Consider the following 22,618-nt stretch of genomic DNA (forward strand, 5'->3'; position numbering starts at 1 on the left):
GAGGGTGGGAGTGGGGTGGGGGCGGAGCTGACAGAACCCCACCAGATTAAAGAGCAAAGTGAGCACTGGGGCCCAGGCTGGACGCACATCTGCACCTGTGTCAGGAGGGAGAGGTGAGACCATGGAGCAGCCTTCCCCGGAACTCTCCAGCAGCAGCCCCAGCACCATGCCACCCCTCAGTCAGCCCTCCCTGGGCACAAGGCCCTGGGTTGTTCACAGGGAGGCCTGTTGTGCACAGGGACAGGCGGGGGTGGAGGGGTTGCAGTGCCCCTGTTGGCGGGAGGGGGAGGACGGTGTGAGTCAGGCCGCCTGTTGCTTCCCACACCAGCCACATGACTGCCTTCTCTGCAGCACCCTGGATCGCCGTGTGCCACCTGCCACTCCTGCTGGCTGTAGAAAGGAGCAAGTGCACCCTTTCATCTGTGCAATGTGTCCCTGTGTTGGACAGACAGCACAGTACTTGGCTGTTTAGCTGCAGGTCGCTGTGTTGCTGCAGCTATGACAGGACAGTCCCAGGCTGCACAAACCTGTCCCATTTGCAGGCAGGGAAACCAAAGCCCAGTCGTAAAGAGGTCTGCGTGGCATTAGTGGAGGGGCCGAGGCACGGCGGCCCCAGCTCACAGGACCTCACCCCAGCCCTGGTCGCTTAATCCTGAAAGCCCCTTTCTCTCCTCCTGGTCAACTGGGCGAGCACCTGTCTGATGCCCACCTTTTTCTTTGAGCAGTGGGGCTGGCCCTTCAGCCTCAGCTGACCACACAGGGATTAGCCTATTTGCAACCCGTGCCATCTGGGCTAAGTGGAGAAATCCACTTCCAGGCTCGGCATCTGCAGCAGGTGGCCACAGGCAGAGCTCCTGGGGAAGGGGTTGGGCAGATGGCAAGCAGGTTTCCAGAAAGACTTTTTTATAACAACCAGACCTGCCTCAGTCATTCACCTGCTGCATCCAGCAGTTAAGTATAGACACCCAAAAAGACCAACCCTAACAGTAATTCAGAGGGAACTGACCCATTCTAGAATACTCCACAACGTCTCCTGGCACACACAACCACTGGTGTTCAAGCAAATCGCTGCAGGGAGAAATGAGACACTGGTGACCAGTCAGAGGGAGATGCTGGCCCCAAGCTCCTCTGTTCCCTGGAGTGAAGCTCGGTGCCAGATCGGCTGAGGGAGCCCTCTGGAGAGTTGTGCCCGTTGGCAGTGGCCCAGGTAGACAAGACCAGCTGGTTGAAATGCAGCTCAGCTTTCCGTGCTGTGCCATCTAAGACGCTTAGAAAAGAGCTCTAGATATGGGATCAGACGTCCTGGGTCCTCCCTGGGTTCTGCCACTTACTTCGCCCTTTTGACTCTCCGTTTCCTCCTCTGTAAAATGGGCATGATGGTAACACCCCCCCCACCAGGCTGCTTCAGGGAAACAATAGGTATGGAAGAGTTTGAGGAAAGAGCTTTCAAATGACTGATGTGTTTGAGAGGCGGCCATTCCATTCTCCTTAGGAGCAGCTGCCGGCTCCTGAGTTATCTTCTCTCCAGCCAAATTTTCTTCTTCTGGCAGCCAGGAGTGAGCAGGGAGGGCATGTCTGAGGGCCTGGCCTCTGCTCTGTAGGCCCCCCGCTAAGATGGTCCACAGGAACTCAGGCCTGGGGCAGACTAGACCTGAAACCCCTGTTCCCATGTGGGCTGGGCATGCACCAGCTTTGTCCCCGGCCACCCCTCTTTTCCCACCATCCCCGGTCAGTCAGCTGCCCCACTCAGGCTCACCCAGTGCTCAGCACCCAGCTCTGTCTCTAGCTCTCAGCTCTCACTGCCCCAACAGCCTCTCTTAACCTAGTCCTGCTCTTATTCATTCATTCACTGAATGCGCTGATAGCTGCGGACAGGCCTAGGACCCTGGGAGTGAAAACACAGCCCCTGCCCTGCAGGAGTTACAGTCCATCAGGTCAGACAGGAGACACCAGACGCCTGGACCTCAGTTCTGGCCATGCAGCGGGCCACGGGGCCTCAGGGCCTCGGCTCCCCATGAACGAGATAAAACAATAGTCCCCATGTACCCCTGAGGCCTGCAGCCAGAATCAGGAGTGGGCTGTCTGGGAAGGAGCCGTCTTGACTACAGGTTGCTATTCAAAGAGAGAAGTATTAGTTTAGGTTTTGTCCTTTTTCAATCCCTAAAATAATTCTCAGCATCAATCAGAACCACGGAACACAGGGTGGGAGGGCCTCGAAGTTCCTCCAGTCCAACTTTCTATCCAGTTCTCAGCCCCGTCCGAACCTGGGAGGTAAGGGCTGTCAGGGAACCAAGTGACAGACTGTCTGGGCCAGCTCTGCGATCGCCCCTTTCTCTTCATCCCTGAGCTTTCTTGCCAAAGCACTGGGTTTGGGCATCTGCTGTGTGAGACGGTGGTGCCTGAAGGCTGGGTCTCATCTCCTCATTCACCTGAACTGGTAAATGGCACAAAGGTTTGTTTTATCAAGGCTTCCCCTTTGGCACAGCTGACTTTTCCTCCTTACTCCTCTCCCCACCCCACCCCACTGTGTTCCCACTACACTGATCTGCCATTCTCCAAAGAGGCCAAGCCCTAAACATCCTTAGGCCTTGAAACATGGTATTTCGTCTGCCTGGAATGACCCTCACCTTCTACGTTGCAAACTCCCATTAATTCTGTTCATCCTTCAAGGCAGGGATCTGATCTTAGTGATCCTAACTGAGCCCCACGCTGGCACTGGGCCTAGTCATCAAATGAATCCGAAACGGCTTCTAAGGGATTCACTCATTCGTAGGTTTAAATTTTTCTCCCACTGTGGCACTGTCACTCTTTGGCTCAGTCTCCCCAACTGTGAACTAACTCCCCGCCCCCACAGCTTTCTATCCAAGGGGCGTCAGAGACTAGAAGAGGCCTCAGGAGCTGAGAATCAAGAGCCCTGGCCCATGCTCCCTCCATCACCCTCCCAGCTCAGGGAATCTTCTGAGGCCCCAGAGGGAGGCTGGCCTCATTCTCCAGCAAATGTTGGGGAGTCCGGCTCCAGCCCACAGATAGGAAGCAAGAGGGGCTGCCCATGGTCCCGCTACTTCCCAAATGTGCTCTTTCCTAGCATTGCTGCTACGGCACATGGTACAGGGTGGGGCTTAAAAGGCAAACCAGGGTCTCACAGTCTGATAAGGGGAGAAGAAACGTGTGCAGGTATAATGGAGGACATTGCCGACACAGGAGGGCCAAGGTGTGCTGAGGGGTGGGGCGTGAGCTGCAGCCTGTTCAGAGGACGGCAGCTTTCTGAGCTGCAGAGGTCAGGGAAGCCCTCGTTAAAGGGGGAGAGGAGGAGGAAGAGGAGCGAAGGGGAAGCATTTAAGCTGGTTCTGGAACAGCTGCTTGCACATGTGGCGATGCAGAAGGAGAGTGAGGAAGGGTTGTTGAGGGATCAAGGCCATTCCGGGTGAGGGACTGACAGGACCCAAGACCAGAGGAGGGAACTCCCAGTTCAGGACAAGGACTGGGAAGCCACTAGCTTTGGCTGGAGCAGAGGCTGCAGGAAGAGGGTGGGGAGGCAGACGAGCTGGGGGAGGAGCATGGGGCCGGGTGGGTAACTGCATGCTGGGAAGGAGTTGGGGCCCTGGCCTGAGCACTGGGGACAAGATTCCCGATATTGTGGGCTGGAGGGACCACCTCAGACCCCAAATTAGATCTACTTTCCCCATTAAAATGGGGGAGCTCTCCCTCTTGATGATAACTATGACTTCTATTTGGAGACTTCACTGCCCTCCCTGGTGCCCCCAGCCCTGCGATCCTCCTGGGGTGTCTGGGCCTGGCTGTGCACTCTGGCCCCGTCCAGCACCTCCTCTCTGAGAGGATGGGGGGTGGGCATCGCCCCCACTGAAGGCGACAGATAGAGGGGAGCCTTAGGACAGCATCTGCAGCCCTTGCCTGGCTGTGGACACACTCCGTGATTTTGCTGTCCACTCGAGGGATGTGCCCCTAGTCCTCTGCTCTTCCCAGCACACTCAGGCCCCTCACAACCTGGGGACCTCCTCGGCCTAAAGCCTCAGATAGTGAGTGTCCCCCTCCCCCCACCCAGAGCAAGCCGATGCAGACCTCAGAGAGCAGGCAGAGCCGCGGAAAATTCCCCAGGCTTCTGCTGCTTTGATGAGACGAGTGTGTTTTCATGATATGGAAATAACCATAAAACTGTCTTCTGCTACAAAGGCCCTCGGCAGAAATGCTGCTGGAAATGTGCTCAAGAGCAGACTTGCAAATAATATCCCTGAATTGCGAAGCCTGGGTTTTCTTATCCTCCTTTACTGAGAACATAAAAGCTCCATCCCTCCCAACTCCTCCCATTCCCGGGTCTGATCTTTTTTTTAATTATTAATAACTTTTTATAACAGAAAACCTCAAATATATACAAGAGTAGAGAGGATAGCATAGTAGCCCCGAAGTTCTCCCCATGAAATCTTAACCATCAACTCATGGCTGATCTTGTTTCATTTGTACCCCATCCTATTCCCACACCCCAAATTATTCTGAAGCAAATCCCAAACACCGCATGATTTCATCTGTAAATATTCAGTACATAGCTGTAAAAGTCAAAGACTCAAAAAAACCCCGCATACTGTATCACTCCTAAAATTCACAATAATTCCTTAGTAATATCAAATATTCAGTCAGTGATCAAATTTCTAATTGTCTTAGTGATGTCATAAGTTTTCTTCCTATTCATTAAACGCTACATTTTAATGTGTCTTGCAAATCCAGTACTTAATCATTCATTCACTCATTCTTTCATTCATCCTGGTAATAATATTCATTGGGAGCCAGCTATGTGCCAAGCGCTGTTGTACGCACTGGGATGACAGCAGTAAATGAGACAGACATGGTCCCTGCCCTCAAGGGGAAGACAACCATTGCACAAGTCACTGTGAGTGTGATGAATATTCTGGAAAGGAAGGTACAGGGGCAAGGCAGCAGGAGGCAAGGGAAGCCCACTCAGACCGGGAGGTCTGGAAGCTGCCCTGAGGGTGAGTCAGAGTTCATTAGGAAAAAATGGCGGAAGAGCATCTATGAAGGGAGGTGGGTGTGGGCCAGCAGCACTGGTGCCGCTCAAAGTCGGCCACCTGGGGCCAAGGAGATGAAAATGAAAGCTGCACAGGGCCCAGGAAGGAGCGTTTCCTGAGCAGGGGATGGGCTGATATTTAAGCCAACCTTGAGGGATGACAGCATTTTGGCAGGAACGAAACCCACGACAGGCCCCACTCCAGGTGGAGGGGCTGATATCAATACAGAAAATAGTGGTGTGGAGTGGTGTCAAGTGTTTGGGGAGTGGGGAGTGCTTGCTGGGCTGTGGGAGGCAGGCAGAGGGGAGGCTGGGGCCTAAACACAGAGGGTCTTCAGGGTCACACTGTGGAGTGTGAACTCGGCTTTGTACGTGAATGGGACTCACCATAGCTCTTAGCAGGAGAATGGGACGGGAAGATCTGGTTTTGGGTAGACACTCTGGAGGTCAGGACCGCCGGCCAGGAGCCCAGGGAGGAAGCTGGGACCAGGGACCTGCAGCCGAGGGCTGAGCCTCAAAAGGAGGTGCTGTGGGTTTGGAGAGAAGGGGGGACATGGGTTCAGAGAGAGGTTATAAGCTTTGAGGTTGGGAGTGAGTGAAAGGTCAGGGCAAGGCTGCCTCTGGATTTCATAGGTTACCCGGGTGGACGGTAAGGCTGATGGAGCCGGGGAGCAGGCAAGGAAGATCAGGTTGGGGGTGGGGGGGGGGTGGAAGAACAAAGAGGATGGGCTTGCTCTGCTGCACACTGCCCCCGCCCCATGCCTGTGGGTCACTGTAGTGAAAATACCCCCCAGGAAGCCAGAAATCTAGCTCAGTACAGTGAGTGCCCAAGAAAGTGGCTGGGGCCCAGGGGTTTGGGAGTCCCAGCCATAAGTGAAAGTCTAGGAGAAGGTGAGACGTGCCTGAGTTCTTACAGGGCTGCTTTGGGAGCAAAGGAGAAAGGTGAGGTCCATGAAAGACTCTACAAACTGTAAAGTGCTGTATAAATGTAAGGATTATGCTAATTATCCCAGGACTCCTCATGCTGCAGCCTTCTGGAAAGACAGGAATACACTGTGACCCTGGGGACACCATGGACCCAGAGATTTGGGGAGGGGCAGAGCCTTAGTTGATCCTCCTCTGGATTCTGACTCCCCGAATTCTGCCAGATATGGATGTGACAGGGTGAAAACGCTGGAGCCACCACCATCCAGGTGGGCTCCTCCAGGGCAGGCCCCTTGGCTGGCTCCCCCCAGGGCCCGCACGGTGCCTGGCACAGAACAGACCTGAAATAGAAGTGACAGGAAGGAGTATGGCCTGCAGGTGTGACCGGAACACTTAACACAGTTAGCAACGGGGGGCGCTCTGCAGCCCCCGATCCAGGCAGCACTAGGCAGTGATCCATTTATCTCCCTGGCAGTTCCAGAAAGGTCTCCTGAGATGGAGAGTAGTATATGATCATTTTTACCTTCAGCCCCTTGTCTGCTTCTTGCCTGGACTGATCTCCCCCAGACACAGGCTCAACAATCCTTGTTTCTATTCTATTTCATCTTTTTCAAAGCAGAAGGCTCATCAGCTTAGTTGGAGGTCAGTTTTCACTCACTGGCTTTTTTTTTTAAGCCAAAGTTTAAGATAGAGACAGGACTGCATTTTTAACAATATTTTTACCCATTTAAGGATGTAAAAAAGTCGGTCTCCCATCATGCCTCATTCCCAGTGCCTGGCACAGAGCAGGTACTCCACACAGCTTGTGGATCACTAGGATCACAAGCTCCTCCATCTGTCACAGTAATGGGGGAACCTAGGATCCAGCAGTTGTTGAGTGTGTGGCTGGCTCTGTCCTAGGCTCAAGGGGAAACATCACACTCTCTCTCTCTGCCTCAGTGCCTGGGTCTGAAAAATGGGAACCAGAGCAATCAGTTAGTTACAGAATTTGGGTGAGCACCTGGGAGTAAGTATGGGTTTGAACTGAACCAGAGAGATGGGGTTTATAATCCCTGCCCTGTGCCTGCCTCTCAGATGAAGGAGGAAAGGGAAGGGGCATCCTTCTGTGGGAGGTTCAGGGACTCTGCATAACCCAAATCCGGCTCTGTGAGATGCTGGTGATTTTCAGAGAGCACATCATTTAAGAAACTGAAGGAATAGCTGCTTTCCCGGACAACTCTTTTTGAATTGAATTTCTCATTCCACTGTACCATAGACTATCAAAGTAAAATTGAATGTGTGTTCCTCATAGGTGAAAAAGTGCTATTATAAGAAATAATCACAAACAACTAGACAAAAAAATCATTAGGAATATAAAAGATTTGACAATACCATCAACCACCTTGGCCTAATTGGCTTTTCTAGAACATTACACCCCAAAACTGAAAAATAGACTTCCTTCTCAAATGCACATGAGATAGACCATAAGCTGGGTAATTTAACAAGTCAATAATATTGTAAACCATTCATTTTCAAAGGACTGACATTTTACAGAGTAAAATTTAAGGCTTGCTATAAAGTTGTAGGAATCAAGACAGTGTAGCCTTGGCCTAAGAGTAGAAATATAGATCAGTGGAACAGAATAAAGTGTGCAGAAATAGACCCCATACTAGACAGCTAATTGATTTCCAATCAAGGTATCTAGAAGAACTAGATATCTATATGGGGAAAAATGAGTCAAATTCCTACCTAACACCACGGACAAAAATTAATTCAAGATGGATCATAAACTAAGTAATAAAAAAAATCTATAACCTTCTAGAAGAAAATATAGAATATTTTGTTATATTCTTGGGTTAGGCAAAGATTTCATAAAGAAAACATATGAAATACTAAACATAAGAAATAAATTTCACCCCAAAATTGATAAATTGGGTTTCTTAAAAATTAAAAACTCCTACTCATCAAAAAACACATTTAAGAACATGAGAAGGCATCAGACAAAAATACTCACAATACATTTAGGGACTAGTAGCCAGACTAAATAAAGAACTCCTACCAATAAATAATAATAAGATAAAAGATTGAATTCTTAAAATAGGCAAAAAACTTGTACCGACACTTCATAAAATAAGATATACAAATGGCCAATAAACACATGAAAATGTAATTGACATCATTAGTCATTGGAGAAATGAAAATCAAGACCAAATGACATAATGGTTTCACATGCACCAAAACATGAAAGTCTGACAGTAACCCAATGTTGGTGAGGATATGGAGGAATTGAAACTTTTTTTACATTGCAGCTGGGGTTGTGAAATGGCATAATCACTTTGGAAGAGCATTTAGCAATTTCTTATAAGGGTAAACATACACTTACCCTATGACCCAGCTGTTCTGCTCTTAAGTATTTCCCTGAGAGAAATGAAATCATAGGTTCATACAAATACTTTTATAGCGGCCAGCCTGGTGGTGCAGTGGTGAAGTTCGTGCGTTCTGCTTTGGTGGCCTGGGGTTCGCCAGTTCGGATCCCGGATGCAGACATGGCACCGCTTGGCAAGCCATGCTGTGGTAGGCATCCCACATATAAAGTAGAGGAAGATGGACATGGATGTTAGCTCAGGGCCAGTCTTCCTCAGCAAAAAGAGGAGGATTGGCAGCAGATGTTAGCTCAGCGCTAATCTTCCTCAAAAAAAAAAACTTTTACAAGAATGTTTATAGCAGCTTTACTCATAATAGCCCAACGTTGAAAGCAACCCCAACAGTTTCAACAGAAAGGTGGATCAACAGGTTGTGGTATATTCGTATAACAGAGTATCACTCAACAATAAAAATGTATGAATGACTGATAAATGCAACAACATGGATGAATCACAAAACCATTACATTGACTAAAAGAAGCCAGACACAAAAAAGTACATTCTGATTTCTTCTTTCCCCTCCAAAGCCCCAGCAGATAGTTGTATATCCTAGTTGTAGGTCATTCTAGTTCTTCTATGTGGGGTGCCACCACAGCATGGCTTGATGAGCAGTGCATAGGTCTGTGCCCAGGATCCGAACCGGCGAACTCCCGTTGCCAAAGGAGAGCGCGAGAACTTAACCACTCAGCCACAGGGCCTGCCCCAAAAAGTATATTCTGAATGATAGCATTTATATAAAGTTTAAAGTAGGCCAAACTAATCTTTGGTGATAGAAATCAGAGCTAGTGGTTACCTATGGGGGTAGAAATTGACTGGAAAGGGGGACAAGGGAACAGCTTGAAGAAAGGAGATGTTCTATATCTTGATTGGGTGGCCATTTCACGCATTTGATACATGCGTTTATCAAAACTCATTGAGTTGTGCACCCAAGATCAGTGAATGCAAATTTTACCTAGTTAAGAAAAGAGCTAATCACACCTAAAATACTTGAGAAGTATTATATAAAATGAGGATTAAAATTGTTCCTGATTATATACTACTAAAAATAAGCCACAAAATGTGATTCACAATAGAGGAGATCATTTTTATATTTAAGACACAACTTGAATGGCTGAAGGAAAAGCAGGGCTCTTCAGTAGAATAATAGCCATTTCTTCTTGGGGAGTGACCCGCGCACCTGGTGTATGAGCACCATCGTTTCCTCTGTTTATGGAGGAAGCTAAGGCAAAGAGAAGCTACCTTCTTCAAGGGCACATGGCTAGCAGCTGGTAGAGCTGGGGTCTCAACGAGCCTTAACACTATCCCACGGCCCCCAGTACTTCTATAGGACTTGATGTTTCACACGGGATTTCACAAAAATGATCTCTTGCTGATCCTCACAATGGTCCCAGAATGTAGGCTGGTCCAGAATAATTGCCCTTAGTTTACAGATGAGGACTCTGAGACCCCGAGGGGTTGCATAGCCAGCTCCGGGCCTCCTGGCCCCAAGCTGCAGCGCCAGGCTCCAAATCCAACTAGGCCCCACCCTTTCTCTGCACACAGGGGTGCCTGGGCCCCCGCTTACTGGTGCTGCTGGGAGTAGCTGGCCTTCCAAAAGGAACAGGCTGATCTGAACTGGGGAGAATGAAAACACAGCAGGGCCACCACTCATGAGCTGCTGTGGAGGAGCAGAGGGAGAGCAGATTTGGGGCATCACAGCATCGCAGCAGAGAATGGGGTGCTTGCTGAGCCCCCTCTGTAATGTCTGTCCCAGTCAAGGCAGACAATGAGGTTTTGCTGATTTTAAATAACACAAGGGAATGACAGTGACGGGTCTGAGTCACAAGCAGTGTTTTACTCTATTTCTCACCTCACATGGAGGAAAGTAATGGCAGGCACTGCTGGGATGCAGTCCGAGGTCAGTCTGGGCCAAAACCATGATGTCCCTGAAGCTCGTCCTCAGGGCCCTCTCCTGCCCTTTAGACGGCCCACCGCCCCACCTGTGCCCTCTCAGGACCCCACACCCAGGTCTTCCTCCAGTGGGCTGCTCCTTCACCGTCAGAACCCTCTGCCCTGTGTCCAGCTCCTGCAGGTCTCCCTTCTCCGCTCCAAAGGTTCAAACTTTTGCTAACACTGTTCTTTCGGCCTGGATGCCCTTCCTCTCTCTCCCCAGTCCCTCTGCTTATCTAGACTCCATCTGCTCTTCCAGCGGAAATGCCCACGCCTCTACAATGCCTTCATCTGTAAGGGGACGGTCACTTCTCCTTTTCCTGTCTTCTCACTTTATTTACACTGTTGCATGCCAATGACCAGAGTTTGCCTATGTCGTAGCCTTTTACATGTCTGACCTATCCACCCCGCTTCTGGATTGTAATAAGCTTCTTCAGGCAGCATCTGGATTGGAATTTTCTTTGTACAACCCCCTCTCCACCCTCCTCGAGGGCCAAATGGCCACCCTGAAACAGCAGGAGTAGAAGGCCCTCTTGCACGAGGCAATGAATGGATGCACACAGGCTAGCGGCTGAGTCCCTGTACGCTGCCTTTTCTCGAGGTCTGGCTCCAGCCAGGGTAACTGCCTGGAAGAGGGAGCTGTTGTGTGCAGACGGGATGTTTTGTGCCAAGGTCACATCACATGAAAGGCTAGCACTGCGTCCTGCATGTGACACAAGCTGAGCTCACCTTCCCTTAGGAGGGTGGCTGCAGTGCAGGTATTTTAAGTGGCAAATGACATAAAAGTCACTTCTGTTAAGCTTTGGACTCCTGAGCCCCTCCATTTGGGTATATCAGACGTCACGGCACTTATTACAGTTGTGAGCCAGACTCTGCTCTCCAAACTTCATTTATTGACTCAGGGAGGAGTTTATTTTAAACCAAACAGCTCAGCTATCCCATGAGCAGCTGCCTTTGAAGGAAGGAGGATGCTGTTCAATTTTCCCCATCTAATCTCCCTCTCATTCTATCCACAGAGAAGTCTCCACTGCAGGGGGTTAACAGGCTATTTTCTTTCTCTCAAGGCTTATTCTCAGTCTTCTCTGTGGCAAGAAAGGTGATTGGATATTGGGATTTTAAATGGTTTTATCTGAAAGCCATTTAAAATGGAGCTGAAATGTCAACAAGACTGGTGTTGAGTGGAGGAGATGTTAAGTGGAAATGGGCTTGAAACAAGAGATGGGGTTAGCAATGCCCATGATAACCTGGCACGGCTGACAGAGGTCCCCCGGCTCTGTCCAAATGAACAGAGAAGGACCCCTGCAATGATCCCTGCCACCGTTGGCACAAACCCTCCTAGAAGCGGCTTTTCAAAAATGCCATAGGACACTCTGTTTTCTTAATAAGTTGCGCTTTCCACTGTTTCGGTACGATTGATTGGATTTGTTTCAGCAAACTTTTTTTTTTAATATCTAGAGGTAAAATTTAGCTCATTCTGTTTGACAATATTTATCACATTTACATCCTCAGGGGCCAAGGCAATGTGGTTTTACTGCATTTCAAAACAGAGCCCTGATGTGTAAGTTCTGCAATGGCTAATCTCACTGTATCTCGAGACCTGTCTAACCAGGCTGTGGGAAAGACGCAGGCCAGGGCGGGTCTGAGCCCCGGCACCATCTTGGATGGTCCCTCTCCACCCGCCTCTGGGTGGGTTGCTCAGTTTTCACTCTGGGAGATGCTTGAGCACAGCCATATCCGAGGCTCATTAGGATCTCCTAAGATGAAAAGGCCTTTGATTATCCAGAACAGCAGATCTTTGGGGAAGCCCCAGTGCACAAATGTGCTCACCTGATTCTCCACTTACATTGTGTGTTACCTGTGGGAAAAATTAAAAGAAGCTCAGGCACCATCTCTCATGTTCCCCCCACCCCTGGCTGCCTTGGGATTTGTTGCTGAGATTTTTCCTTTGGGTCTTTGTTTTGTTTTGTCCCTGGCTGGCACTAGAGTCTTTCTTTCCCATCTGTCTATTTGGCATCCATTTTCTGTGTATTTAGCTTCTACTTTAAAGCTTCTTCCTCATTATCTTGGATGCAACCGCTCCCCAGATGCTCCTACCCTCCAAATGCACACACACTCACACACTCACACCCCCTTCCTCAGACCATCTACCTCAAACCCTGGGCTCTTCCTTGTCAGAGGGTAGCTCCTACTGAACTAGGATTTGACTACTGAACTAAGATTTGCTCCTAAGTTCTAAAAACCAGGCAGGCCCTGGAGATCTCTGCACGAAACCTCTTATGTACAGGTGAGGCAATGGAGGCCAGAGGAGAGAAGAGGTTCCCAGAGGGAGGGAGCCTCGTTACAGTGGAGGGTCAGAGGGGGCTCATTCCAACCCCCCCACCCCAGCCTGGTGCCCGTTACGCTCGGTCTCCGGGTTTTTCTGTGAGGAGGAGAGCACAGTGTGCTGCACCCAGCCAAGTCCTCCCTTGGGTCCCCATCCTGCCCATCAGTGACAACCCAAACTAACCCTCAGAATGGAATTAAGTTCAACCTTGAGATAGGCCTTCAGTGAACGGGTCCACTGGCTTAGGTTGGCGGGGATTTAAAAGCATTTTTCTTTCAATAAAAAAGTAAAGCATGCTCGTTGAAAAAATTTCAAACTCAAGTGTATACACTACAAACTCAAAGTATGCTGCTTTCAATATCTTCTCACTTCTCCTGCCCAGGGATAACTGTTACCACCCAAAAATGGGGCTGTCTTACCAAATGAGTATAAACAAGCCAGTTAACTACAGCATCAGATTTCAGCAGAAAAATCAGCTTTATTCTGTGAGATCAATCTGCAGGGAGACAGGAGACGTGTGCCCTCAGATCTGTCTCCCCGACTCAGGATTTGCGGCAAAATTTAAGAGGTTAGGAGAATAGGCTGGCACGCAGAAATGCTTGTGGGGCAGGATTTGATTGGTGGGCTTCAAACATTTATGGTAAAGTTCTAAACATTTGTGAGGAGGTTCTAAACATTTATGAGGAGGTTCTAAACATTTATGGTGAGGTTCTAAACATTTATGAGGAGGTTTTAAACATTTATAGTAAGGTGGGGAAGGAGTTTTAACCTCAGATCTTCTTCAACAATGGACCCCTCGTTTCTTTTAAATTCCCACTTTTAAATTCGAGTCACATCCCAGTCCTTCGGTTCCACAGTGTGGAGAATCTTTGGTTCTCCTTGGTGTTCTTAATCACTCTGTTGATAAGATGGGGTCAGTTGAACTGTTTCTGGAGGGTCCACGTTTACACAACCACTTTTAATGGTTTGAGATCTTTGTCTATTCACATATGAAAAATTGAGTTTTAGGGTTTGTTTATAAACAGGGTCTTGTTACACACTATCTTTTTTTTTTTTGGTGTACAGTTGATAGGTGATAATTAATCCTAAATAATAATTCTTTTTAATCCACCTTATCTGTGGGTTTCTCCTCATAGAAATTACAACCTCTTCTCAGGTGCTCCTACTCCTTCCCCCTAAAAAATAGTATTTATCCTTCCTTCCCCGTACCACTTCTCATCTCATACACAATTGTATCTTGGGGTATGTATTGTATGGTGTTGAACTGGTGGCATGTTCTGGGTCCCTGGCCTCCCCTACTAGACCGGCCGCTCCCTGAGGGCAGGGCTCCCGTGCCCTTTATCCATGCCTCTATCCCAAGTCCCCTGGAGGTGGCCTCCTACATCACAGACTCCAGTGAGTGTTTCTCAAAGTGACCTGAGCTGGCCCACGTCTCCCATAGAGAGCCCGCCCCATCCCCTCCACCTGCCCTCATTCTCCTGATTATGGTTCTTCCAGCAGCCTGGGCAGGTTCTGACTGGAGGGGCTAGAAAAGCGGGCAGCTTTACTTCTGCCTTGTCGGGTGGTGTATGAATGTGGGGTGGCAGGAGGTCTGGGAAAATGTTCGTCCATATCACAAACCCTCTATTACCACGTGGGGTGAAAGGAGGGGCAGGTATGGAGTACGGGGAGAAACCAGCCCAAGTTTTCCCTGTGCTAAAGCTACAGAAGAACGAAGGCGAGACTGGAGGAAGGCGAAGGCCCTTGGCTTGCAGGAGGAGGAAGGACTGGTCTTGACTGGTTGGCCCCGGGGGGCCTAGTGCGGCCACTGTCATGGACGTGAGCTTTCTGCAGGCAGGGCGCCCACCGCCCTGGGGGCCAGGCTTCCGCTCAGGGCGGCTGTGGGCCAGGGGAAGCCAGCAGCGCTGAGGAGACTGCGAAGGGGGCCCAGAAAGCCGCTGAGAAGGCAGCTGGTGGAGGAAGGAGACCGGGTTCCACTCCCACTCCTACCTGTGACCAGCCTCGCGCCTTCTTGTACTTGAGTATCCCCATTTGTAAAGTGGAGCCAATGACCTTTGACGTGCCCGCCTCACGGGGCTGCTGAGTGTCGGATAAGACAATATGGGCACTTGCCTCATCCTGGAGAGTGCTGCACAAGACAGGAGGTCCCCTCGTTGGTAACAAGTGCTGTGTGAACCCAAATGCTGTAACGACAACTACCAGGTGGAGAGGTCCGACCCAAAGCTCATTGTCCAGGGAGGCCTGACTCTGAGATTTCCTCTTTCTCCCACCCAGGGCAATCCTTCTACTCTCGGGTCCTGGAGAACCGTGAAGACGTGGCTGACTTCGATGAGGTAGGATGCCCTCGGGGCAGCTCTAGCCGTGAGCCCAGAGAAACAAGCACCTCCCCGTCTCCTGGGGTGCACTGGCCCCGAGTCCTGGGAGGCCGGCTTGCTCAGGGCTCCTCAGCTCTGGCTGTCCTCCTGGGAGGAGGCGTGGTGGGAGGGTGTGGAGGAACCTCCGTCCTGCATAGATAGAGGCTCCACCTAGATCCCTCTCAGGGAACCTCTGCACAGGAGAGGCCCCTGCAGAGGGACTGCCACAGAGAAGGGCATCTGGGCCCAACCAGCAGCCCGCTGCCCTGTCGGGGTCTTTTGTTCTCTCCAGAGGAAGGGCCTACAGGCACTGTGGGCCTGATGGTGAGCCACGGCTGCAGGCCCCGCCTCCCTTCCCCGTGTTCCCTGGGCACGTGGAGGGCCCAGGCTAGCCCCAGTCTCGCACGGACCTTGCCCCTTTCTCTCCAAGAGCTACGGGTTCCTCTCCCACTGTGTCTCCCCAAAAAGTTTTTTTTTTTCTTTTGAACCTCAGGCTCAGAGGATTGAGCAAATCATTTATCTCTGTTTATGGCATCTTATCTCATTGGTCCCTGCAAGGCCCTGCTCTTGTTTTTTGTATGTGTGTATGTTATGTATTCTCTTTTATCCCCATATTCTTTCCCTCCATTTACAACCATTCTAATGTGTTTAATGTGTATCTGTCAGTTTTCTGTGTGTTCTTACAAAAATTCATATTGTTGTCTTGTGAGCATATTACTTAAATGGTGTGTTATATATTTCATTTTGTTTCACTGAGGACTGTTTTTTGTTTTAAAGATTGGCACCTAAGCTAACATCTGTTGCCAATCTTCTTTTCTTCTTCTTCTTCTTCTCCCCAAAGCCCCCCAGTACATAGTTGTATATTCTATTGTGAGTGCTTCTGGTTGTGCCATGTGGGACGCCGCCTCAGCATGGCCTGATGAGCAGTGACCAGTCCGTGCCCAGGATCCGAACCAGTAAAACCCTGGGCTGCCGAAGCGGAACGTGTGAACTTAACCATTCAGTTGTGGAGCCGACCCCTGAGCACTGTTTTGCTAGGCTAATCTGTTGCTTCTACCTGCTGCACAGTAGTCCATGGGACACATGCAACACATATTAGGGTGACCAACCATCCTGGTTTGCCTGGGACTGAGGGGGTTCCTGAGACATAGAGTCTCAGGGCGAAAATCGGACAAGTCCCGGTCAATCAGGACGAGTTAATCACCCTACACATTCCACCTACCACTCCTCCAGTGAGGAACCCCCAGCAAGCCTCCAACTCCTCACCACTAGAAATGCAATGAATATTCTTACACATGTTCCCTTTGCACGAGGGTGAGCATTTCTGTGGGATATACACCAGGATCTGGAATTGCTGGCTTGTGGAGTGTGCATACAGTTAATTTGACCCAGCACTGCCATAGTCTACACTTCCACCAGCAGTGTGTGTGGATTCCTGTTTCCCACATCCTCGTGTACACCTGCTATTATCCAGCTTTCTGATTTCACCAGTCTAACCATGATATGTCACTGTTGTTCTAACTGTTCATTTAAAGTTTCCTCTTTTGTCAACTGCCTGTCCATATTCTCTGCCCTTTTTTCCTATCGGTTTAGCTGTCTTTTTCTTATTGATTTGCAAGGGTTCTTTGTATGTCCTAGATATCAACCCGTTGTTGGGTTTAGATATTGAAAATATCTTCTCTCGGTCTACCGTCTACTAACTTTTTCCCTGGTACCCCTCATCAACTAGAAGGACCCAATCCTGGTGTGTTTTCAAATTCTGTTGAAGAGGTCTTCTCTTCCCCTGGGTTACAAATATACGTCCCTACATTTTCTGATTTTAAAGTTGTATCTTTTACATTGTATGTGGTGCCACATAGGGGTCCACTTTTATTTTTCTCTATATAAAAGCCACTTCTCTAACATCAACTTGCTAATCAATCATATTCTCTCCATTTATTGTATGTTAAGGTTGAGGTCTGAGCCCTCTATTCTATGCAATTGTCTGTTCTTCACCCTTACCACACTGCACTAATTAATATGGCTTGTTTGTCTTAATATCTGGTGAGGCAAATTCCCTCTCTTTTCTCTTCTTTTTCAAAATTGACCTATTTATGGACATTTACTCTTCCAGATAAATGTTAAAGTAAGTTTATCAACCTCTTCCAAAAACCAGCTGGACTTTTGATTAAATTTCATTGAGTTAAAAAATTAACTTGGAAAGATGTCAATTTTTTATATTATTAAATCATATATTCAAATAACCTACCATCCTTTACTAGGGTTTTCAAGTTTTCTACATAGAAGTCTTATGTATTCTTGATTATTTCCTAGATGCTTTATGGTTTTGATGTTATTATGAATGATATCTTAAATTTAATTAGATTTTTTGGTTGATTATTGCTGGCACAGAGAAATGCTTTCATTTTCTTTATGTCTGTCTTTTATCTGGAAACCTTGTGGAACTCTCTTATTGGTTTTAATAGTTTGTCTACTGATTCTGTTTTTCTTATGTATACAATAGTATTATCTACAAAAAGAAGTGTTTTATCTCTTCCTTTCCAATTTTATCACCTTACTTCTTTATCTTTCCATAAAGCGTTGGCCATGATTGCTAGTTTTATCTTAGACAGTAATGGTGATGGTGGGCATCCTTTCCGTGTTTCCAACATTAAAGAGAATAAGTGCATCTAAAGTTTTGTCATCAAATATAATGTTGTAATAAGATCTTACTATTTAACCTTGTCTTACTAGTTTATTAGGACTTTTTATTATAAAAGGTTGTTGAACTTTATCAAAAGCTTTTCTGGAATTAATTTAGACAATCATAATTTTCTCTGAGTATTTCATTATGTACTACTTTTAACACACTGTTAAAATATTTTATTTAAGATTTACGCAACTATGTTCATAAAATTTTCTGAACTAAAATTTTCTGGAACAACATGCATAAGGTAGGAATTTACTCTTCCTTGACATTTTGGAAGAATGGATTGTAAAAACCTCTAAGACTGGACAGTTTGGGGAGGGAACTTTCTGACTCCCTTTTTAATTTCTCTGTCTTCTTGCAGCCATTTTTTATATTTTTCTAGGCATTTTTACATTTCATCTAGGTTTTCAAATTTATTAGCTCATGTTTTGTTTGTATGTTTGTTTGTTTAAAGATTTTATTTTTTCCTGTTTCTCCCCAAAGCGTCCCAGTACGTAGTTGTATATTCTAGTTGTGAGTGCCTCTGGTTGTGCCATGTGGGATGCTGCCTCAGCATGGCCTGATGAGCGATGCCATGTCCACGCTCAGGATCCGAACCGGCAAAACCCTGGGCCACTGAAGCAGAGCGTGTGAGCTTAACCACTCGGCCACGGGGCCAGCCCCTAGCTCATGTTTGATCATAATGTTTTAAAATTATTTTTAAATCTTTCTTGAGCCTATAGTTATTTCCCCCTTTTTATGCTATATTTCCTTTATTTGTATATTCTCTGTGCTTTTCTTAGTCAGTCTTGCTAAAGATCTGTTTATCATATTAATCTTTATAAAGAGCCAGCTTCTGGCTTCATTAATCTCCCCTGTGTTCTCCATTTCATTGATTTCTGCCCTTTTCTTAATTATTGCCCTTCTCTCTGTTTATTTTATTTTGCTCTGTAGCTCTTTTCCCAACTTCTTGAGCTGAGTGTTAAGCCTGTTATTTTTAACTTTTCTTGGTTCTTAATAAATGTATTCAAAGCTATAACTTTTGCTGTAATACAGTTTTAACGGTCTCCTACAAAATTTTGTATGTAGTATTTTCATTATTATTTAGTTTTAAACATTTCATATATTTCTGTATAATTTCCTTTTAAACCCGAGTTATATAGTGTGTTATTTAGTTTCCAAATATATATGACTTTTTTAGCTCCTTATTTTATTCATTCCTAGTTTTATTGCACTATGATCAAAGAACGTAGTCATATGATATTGATCCTATGAAATTTATTGAGACTTCTATTATGGCCTAATTCATGGTCATAAATGCTCCCTTCATTTAATAGGAATGTGTTCAGTGTAGGCTTCTATATATAGCACAATATAAGTTCAAGCTTATATTATATAAGCTAAGCTTATTAGTTATATTATTCAGTTCCTTGAATTTTCTGCTTATTTTTCTCTGCTTGATCTATCATTTTCAAAAATGGTTGCAATAAAATCTACTACTGCAATTGTTGATTTATATATTTCTCCCTGCAGTTCTGTCAGTTGAGAGCTGATATGTTTTGAAACTGTTATTAGTAGTTGCCCATGTGTTCATAATGGCTATATCTTCTCATCTATTTTTCCTTTTACCAGCATTTAATATCCTTCTTTGTCTCTTATGATGTTTTTTGCATTATTCTATTTTGTCAGATATCAAGATTGCTATCTCAGCTAATTTTGGTTCGTTTGGTATATCTTTTTCGATCTTTTTATCTTCTTGGCATATCTTTTTATTTTCAATATTTCTGTGTTTTTAAATTCTAGTGTATCTTCTTAGGGCATGTATTATTAGATCTTATTTTCTTACCCAATATGAGAATCTCTGGTTTCAATTGATTAATTTTATCCATTTACATCAATTGTAGTTGCTATTATTATAAGGCTTATTTCTACCACCATCTTATTTTATATATTCCATTTACTGTGTTTTGTTTGTTTCTTTTTCTCCTTTCCACCCTTCTATTGGGTAGATGGGGTTTTCTTCTGTTAGTTGAAAAGTTATACATTCTATTTTTATTTTCAAGGTAGTCACCATTACTCAAGCTTGTGTATCCCTATTGATAGCTTAAAAACAAATCAATAATTATAGTTTCCCCCATCATGAGAGGTACTTTAATACACTCTCATGCCTCTTTGATTTCCCCCACTGCAGTCCATACCCTCATGCTGATATTATCTGGATTCAGATTTTAATTCTAGGTTTTTATGAATGTGTGTTCTTTTATTCTTTATTTGTCCTAGGCTTCTTTTTTCTTTTTTAAGACAGCAATAGTCTTTACCAAGATATGTGATCACTTGTACTTCTCGTATCTCTTGATCCATCTCTTGGACTTGTTTTTCTTCTTGAGTACTTCCTCCAAAAGTTTTTAATTTGGATCTTTGTGTAGCAAACCTTCTAAAGCTTTGCAAATCTGAGAATATTTTTCTTATTTCTTCAAATTTGAATGAGAGTTTTATCAGATGTAAAATTCTAGGTTCAAAGTTCTTTCCTTCACAGCTTCAAAAATAGCATTCCCATAGGGCTGGCCCAGCGGTTAGGTGCGCACGTTCTGCTTCGGCGGCCCGGGGTTCGCCAGTTTGGATCCCAGGTGAGGACATGGCACCGCTTGGCAAGCCATGCTGTGGCAGGCATCCCACATATAAAGTAGAGGAAGATGGGCACGGATGTTAGCTCAGGGCCAGTCTTCCTCAGCAAAAAGTGGAGGATTGGCGGCAGATGTTAGCTCAGGGTTAATCTTCCTCAAAAAAATAAAATAAAATAAAATATCATTCCCCATTGCTGTTGAGAAATCTGATGGCCATCTGATCCTTGTGACTTTGTGGGTGATCTGTTCTTTCTCTCTTGGGAAAAAGTATAATTCTTTTATCTTTGATATTCTTAAATTTTATTATGTGTCTAATTGTGGGTTTCCTTATCTTTCCTGCTTTGCTCTATTTTTGTGAGCTCTTTCAAATCTAAAACCTTTCATCTTTCATTTATTATAGAAAATTCTGTCTCCATTATTTTTTTCAAATATCCCTTCCATTCAGTTTTTATATAGTTGTCTCCTCAGCAACTCCTATTATCAGAGGTCAATACTTCTACTTCTAGCTGCTGTTTCTTAGCTTTTATATTTTTTGTCTTTCAATCCTTTCCTGCTGTCTTCTGGGGGAGTTCTTCAAATCAGTCTTCCAAATTTACTAATGTGTTCTTCTTTGATGATTCCTTGTCTTCGTTTCACACTGCTCACATATTTCTTCATGGTCCATTTGTTCTAATGAGCCTGCTGCAGTTGGTGTGTACTGCTCAGTGTGTTGTCTTGCTTTTATAGGAGATGTCCTCTCCAAGTGTCTCTTTACTTTGCCTTGTTCAAGCTCCCCTGGTATCATCTCCTCTGTCTGGTAGCGAGTATTGAGGAAGCATCAAAGAGGGGGCTGTGTCAGTCCCTGGGGGTTGAAGGGCAGGCATGAGCACCTGGAGACCCCAGTCACCGTAGAAACAGAGTCAGGGTCTCATCTCTGAGACTTTAAGGAGAAACATGGTTGACAGAAGGCAGTCTAAATTTTTAACAATGAGCTCTGGGGGTTCAGTGAGAGAAGGTGTGAGCAGCTGGCCTATCAATACCTATTCTCATCCATCCTCATCCCAGTAGGGTAGTTGTCACGATTTTATCAGTAAAGGAGCAGACAACGATTGCCCCAAGGTAACGCCAGGAAGAGGTAAGAGGGGAATTTCCAAAGATTTGCTCCAACCTATTCTCCTACTGCCACTGCCACTCACCCCCTTGCCCAAGCTGGGCAGCCTCATCCTCCCCACCCACATATCAGCACAAACAGCTTTTGGTCTCCCTGGGTTTCTCACATTCATTTGTCTGTTACTTCCTGGAATTCATGTTTCCCTTTTGCTTCTGTCGTTTTTCCAGAGTTGACTTTGGGGTGAGAACCAGCAGTCCTAAGTCACCATCTTGGCACGAGGCTTTGCTGTGACCCCCAGAATAGCTAACCCCTTCTTTTCTGGGCTTTGCCTCTCACATCTGACTCTGTATGGGCTGAGAAGGGCCTCATGGCAGACTGTTCCCTTTGAAACTGGCATTCAGATAAGCAGCTGCCTGGCTGAGGGGCCACCCAGAACCTCTGTCTCCTCCTCACCCTGGGCCCATCCCACACAGTACAGTTGCTTCTGTAGGCCCAGAGCTGCAGGCACAGGGGAGTGAGGCCTCTACCTTCTCATCTGGGCTCAGGAGAAACCATTGGCCCTCACAGCCCCCAGGCTGTGCCCTCCCCAAGGACAGTTCTGTTCTTGCCTTCTCCCTCTCCTGGCTGTGTGATTTTTGGTCTCAGTTTCTAAGCCTTAGTGACCACATTTGTCAAGTGGGACTGATGATGGGTATGAAGTCTCTTTGTAAAATGATGAACAAAATGAGGGAAATTGTGCCGGTGGAAACTTTGCTGCAAACTAAGGCAGCTGTCTTGGCCTGAGGCTTGCCCACTGCACAGCCTGCTGCTCCCTTCCGCTCCTCATTTCCCCAGTCAGGGTCTGAGAGGAGGAGCTGCTTGGGTAAAGATGCAGGCAGCCTGGCCCAGTCTTTCAGGGTCCTACCTCTCTGGGCCTCTGCCCTCCATTGGCCAGGCAGAGCGTCCGACTCCCTCCTTCCCACCAGGTCTCCCAGGGGAGATGTCCACCCAGGCCTCCAGCCAGTAAGCAACCTGATGCCCCTTCCAAGGGCACTGCCACCCCTTTCCATTAACTGCACCCTGGGACACCTGAGCCACAGGTATACATGACATTCAAAGTTAATCACCTTGTCCTTCCTCTTCCCAATGCCACCCAGCACGGGGCAGGTGGAGAGTCAGTCCCGCTGGCCCCAGCACAGGACCACATTCTGAGAACCTCATGTATGCCAGGCCTGAGGTAGAGAGACCCCAGAGGGAGAAGCAGGCTCGACACCACACGAGGATCCA

At 46.9% G+C, this 22,618-nt stretch overlaps 1 protein-coding gene across 1 annotated transcript in view; it reads left to right on the forward strand.

Annotated features, from left to right (window-relative positions):
* The window catches only part of OTOF (otoferlin), a 101,647-nt gene that overhangs the window by 4,815 nt on the left and 74,214 nt on the right, over window positions 1–22,618 (forward strand). The window contains exon 3 of the mRNA XM_046661853.1: window positions 14,891–14,949. Within this exon, the coding sequence (XP_046517809.1) occupies window positions 14,891–14,949 (59 nt within the window). The remainder of the gene's footprint in view (window positions 1–14,890; window positions 14,950–22,618) is intronic.

Source organism: Equus quagga, chromosome 5 (assembly GCF_021613505.1).
Source record: "Equus quagga isolate Etosha38 chromosome 5, UCLA_HA_Equagga_1.0, whole genome shotgun sequence".
In the NCBI taxonomy this organism is placed as follows: domain Eukaryota; kingdom Metazoa; phylum Chordata; class Mammalia; order Perissodactyla; family Equidae; genus Equus; species Equus quagga.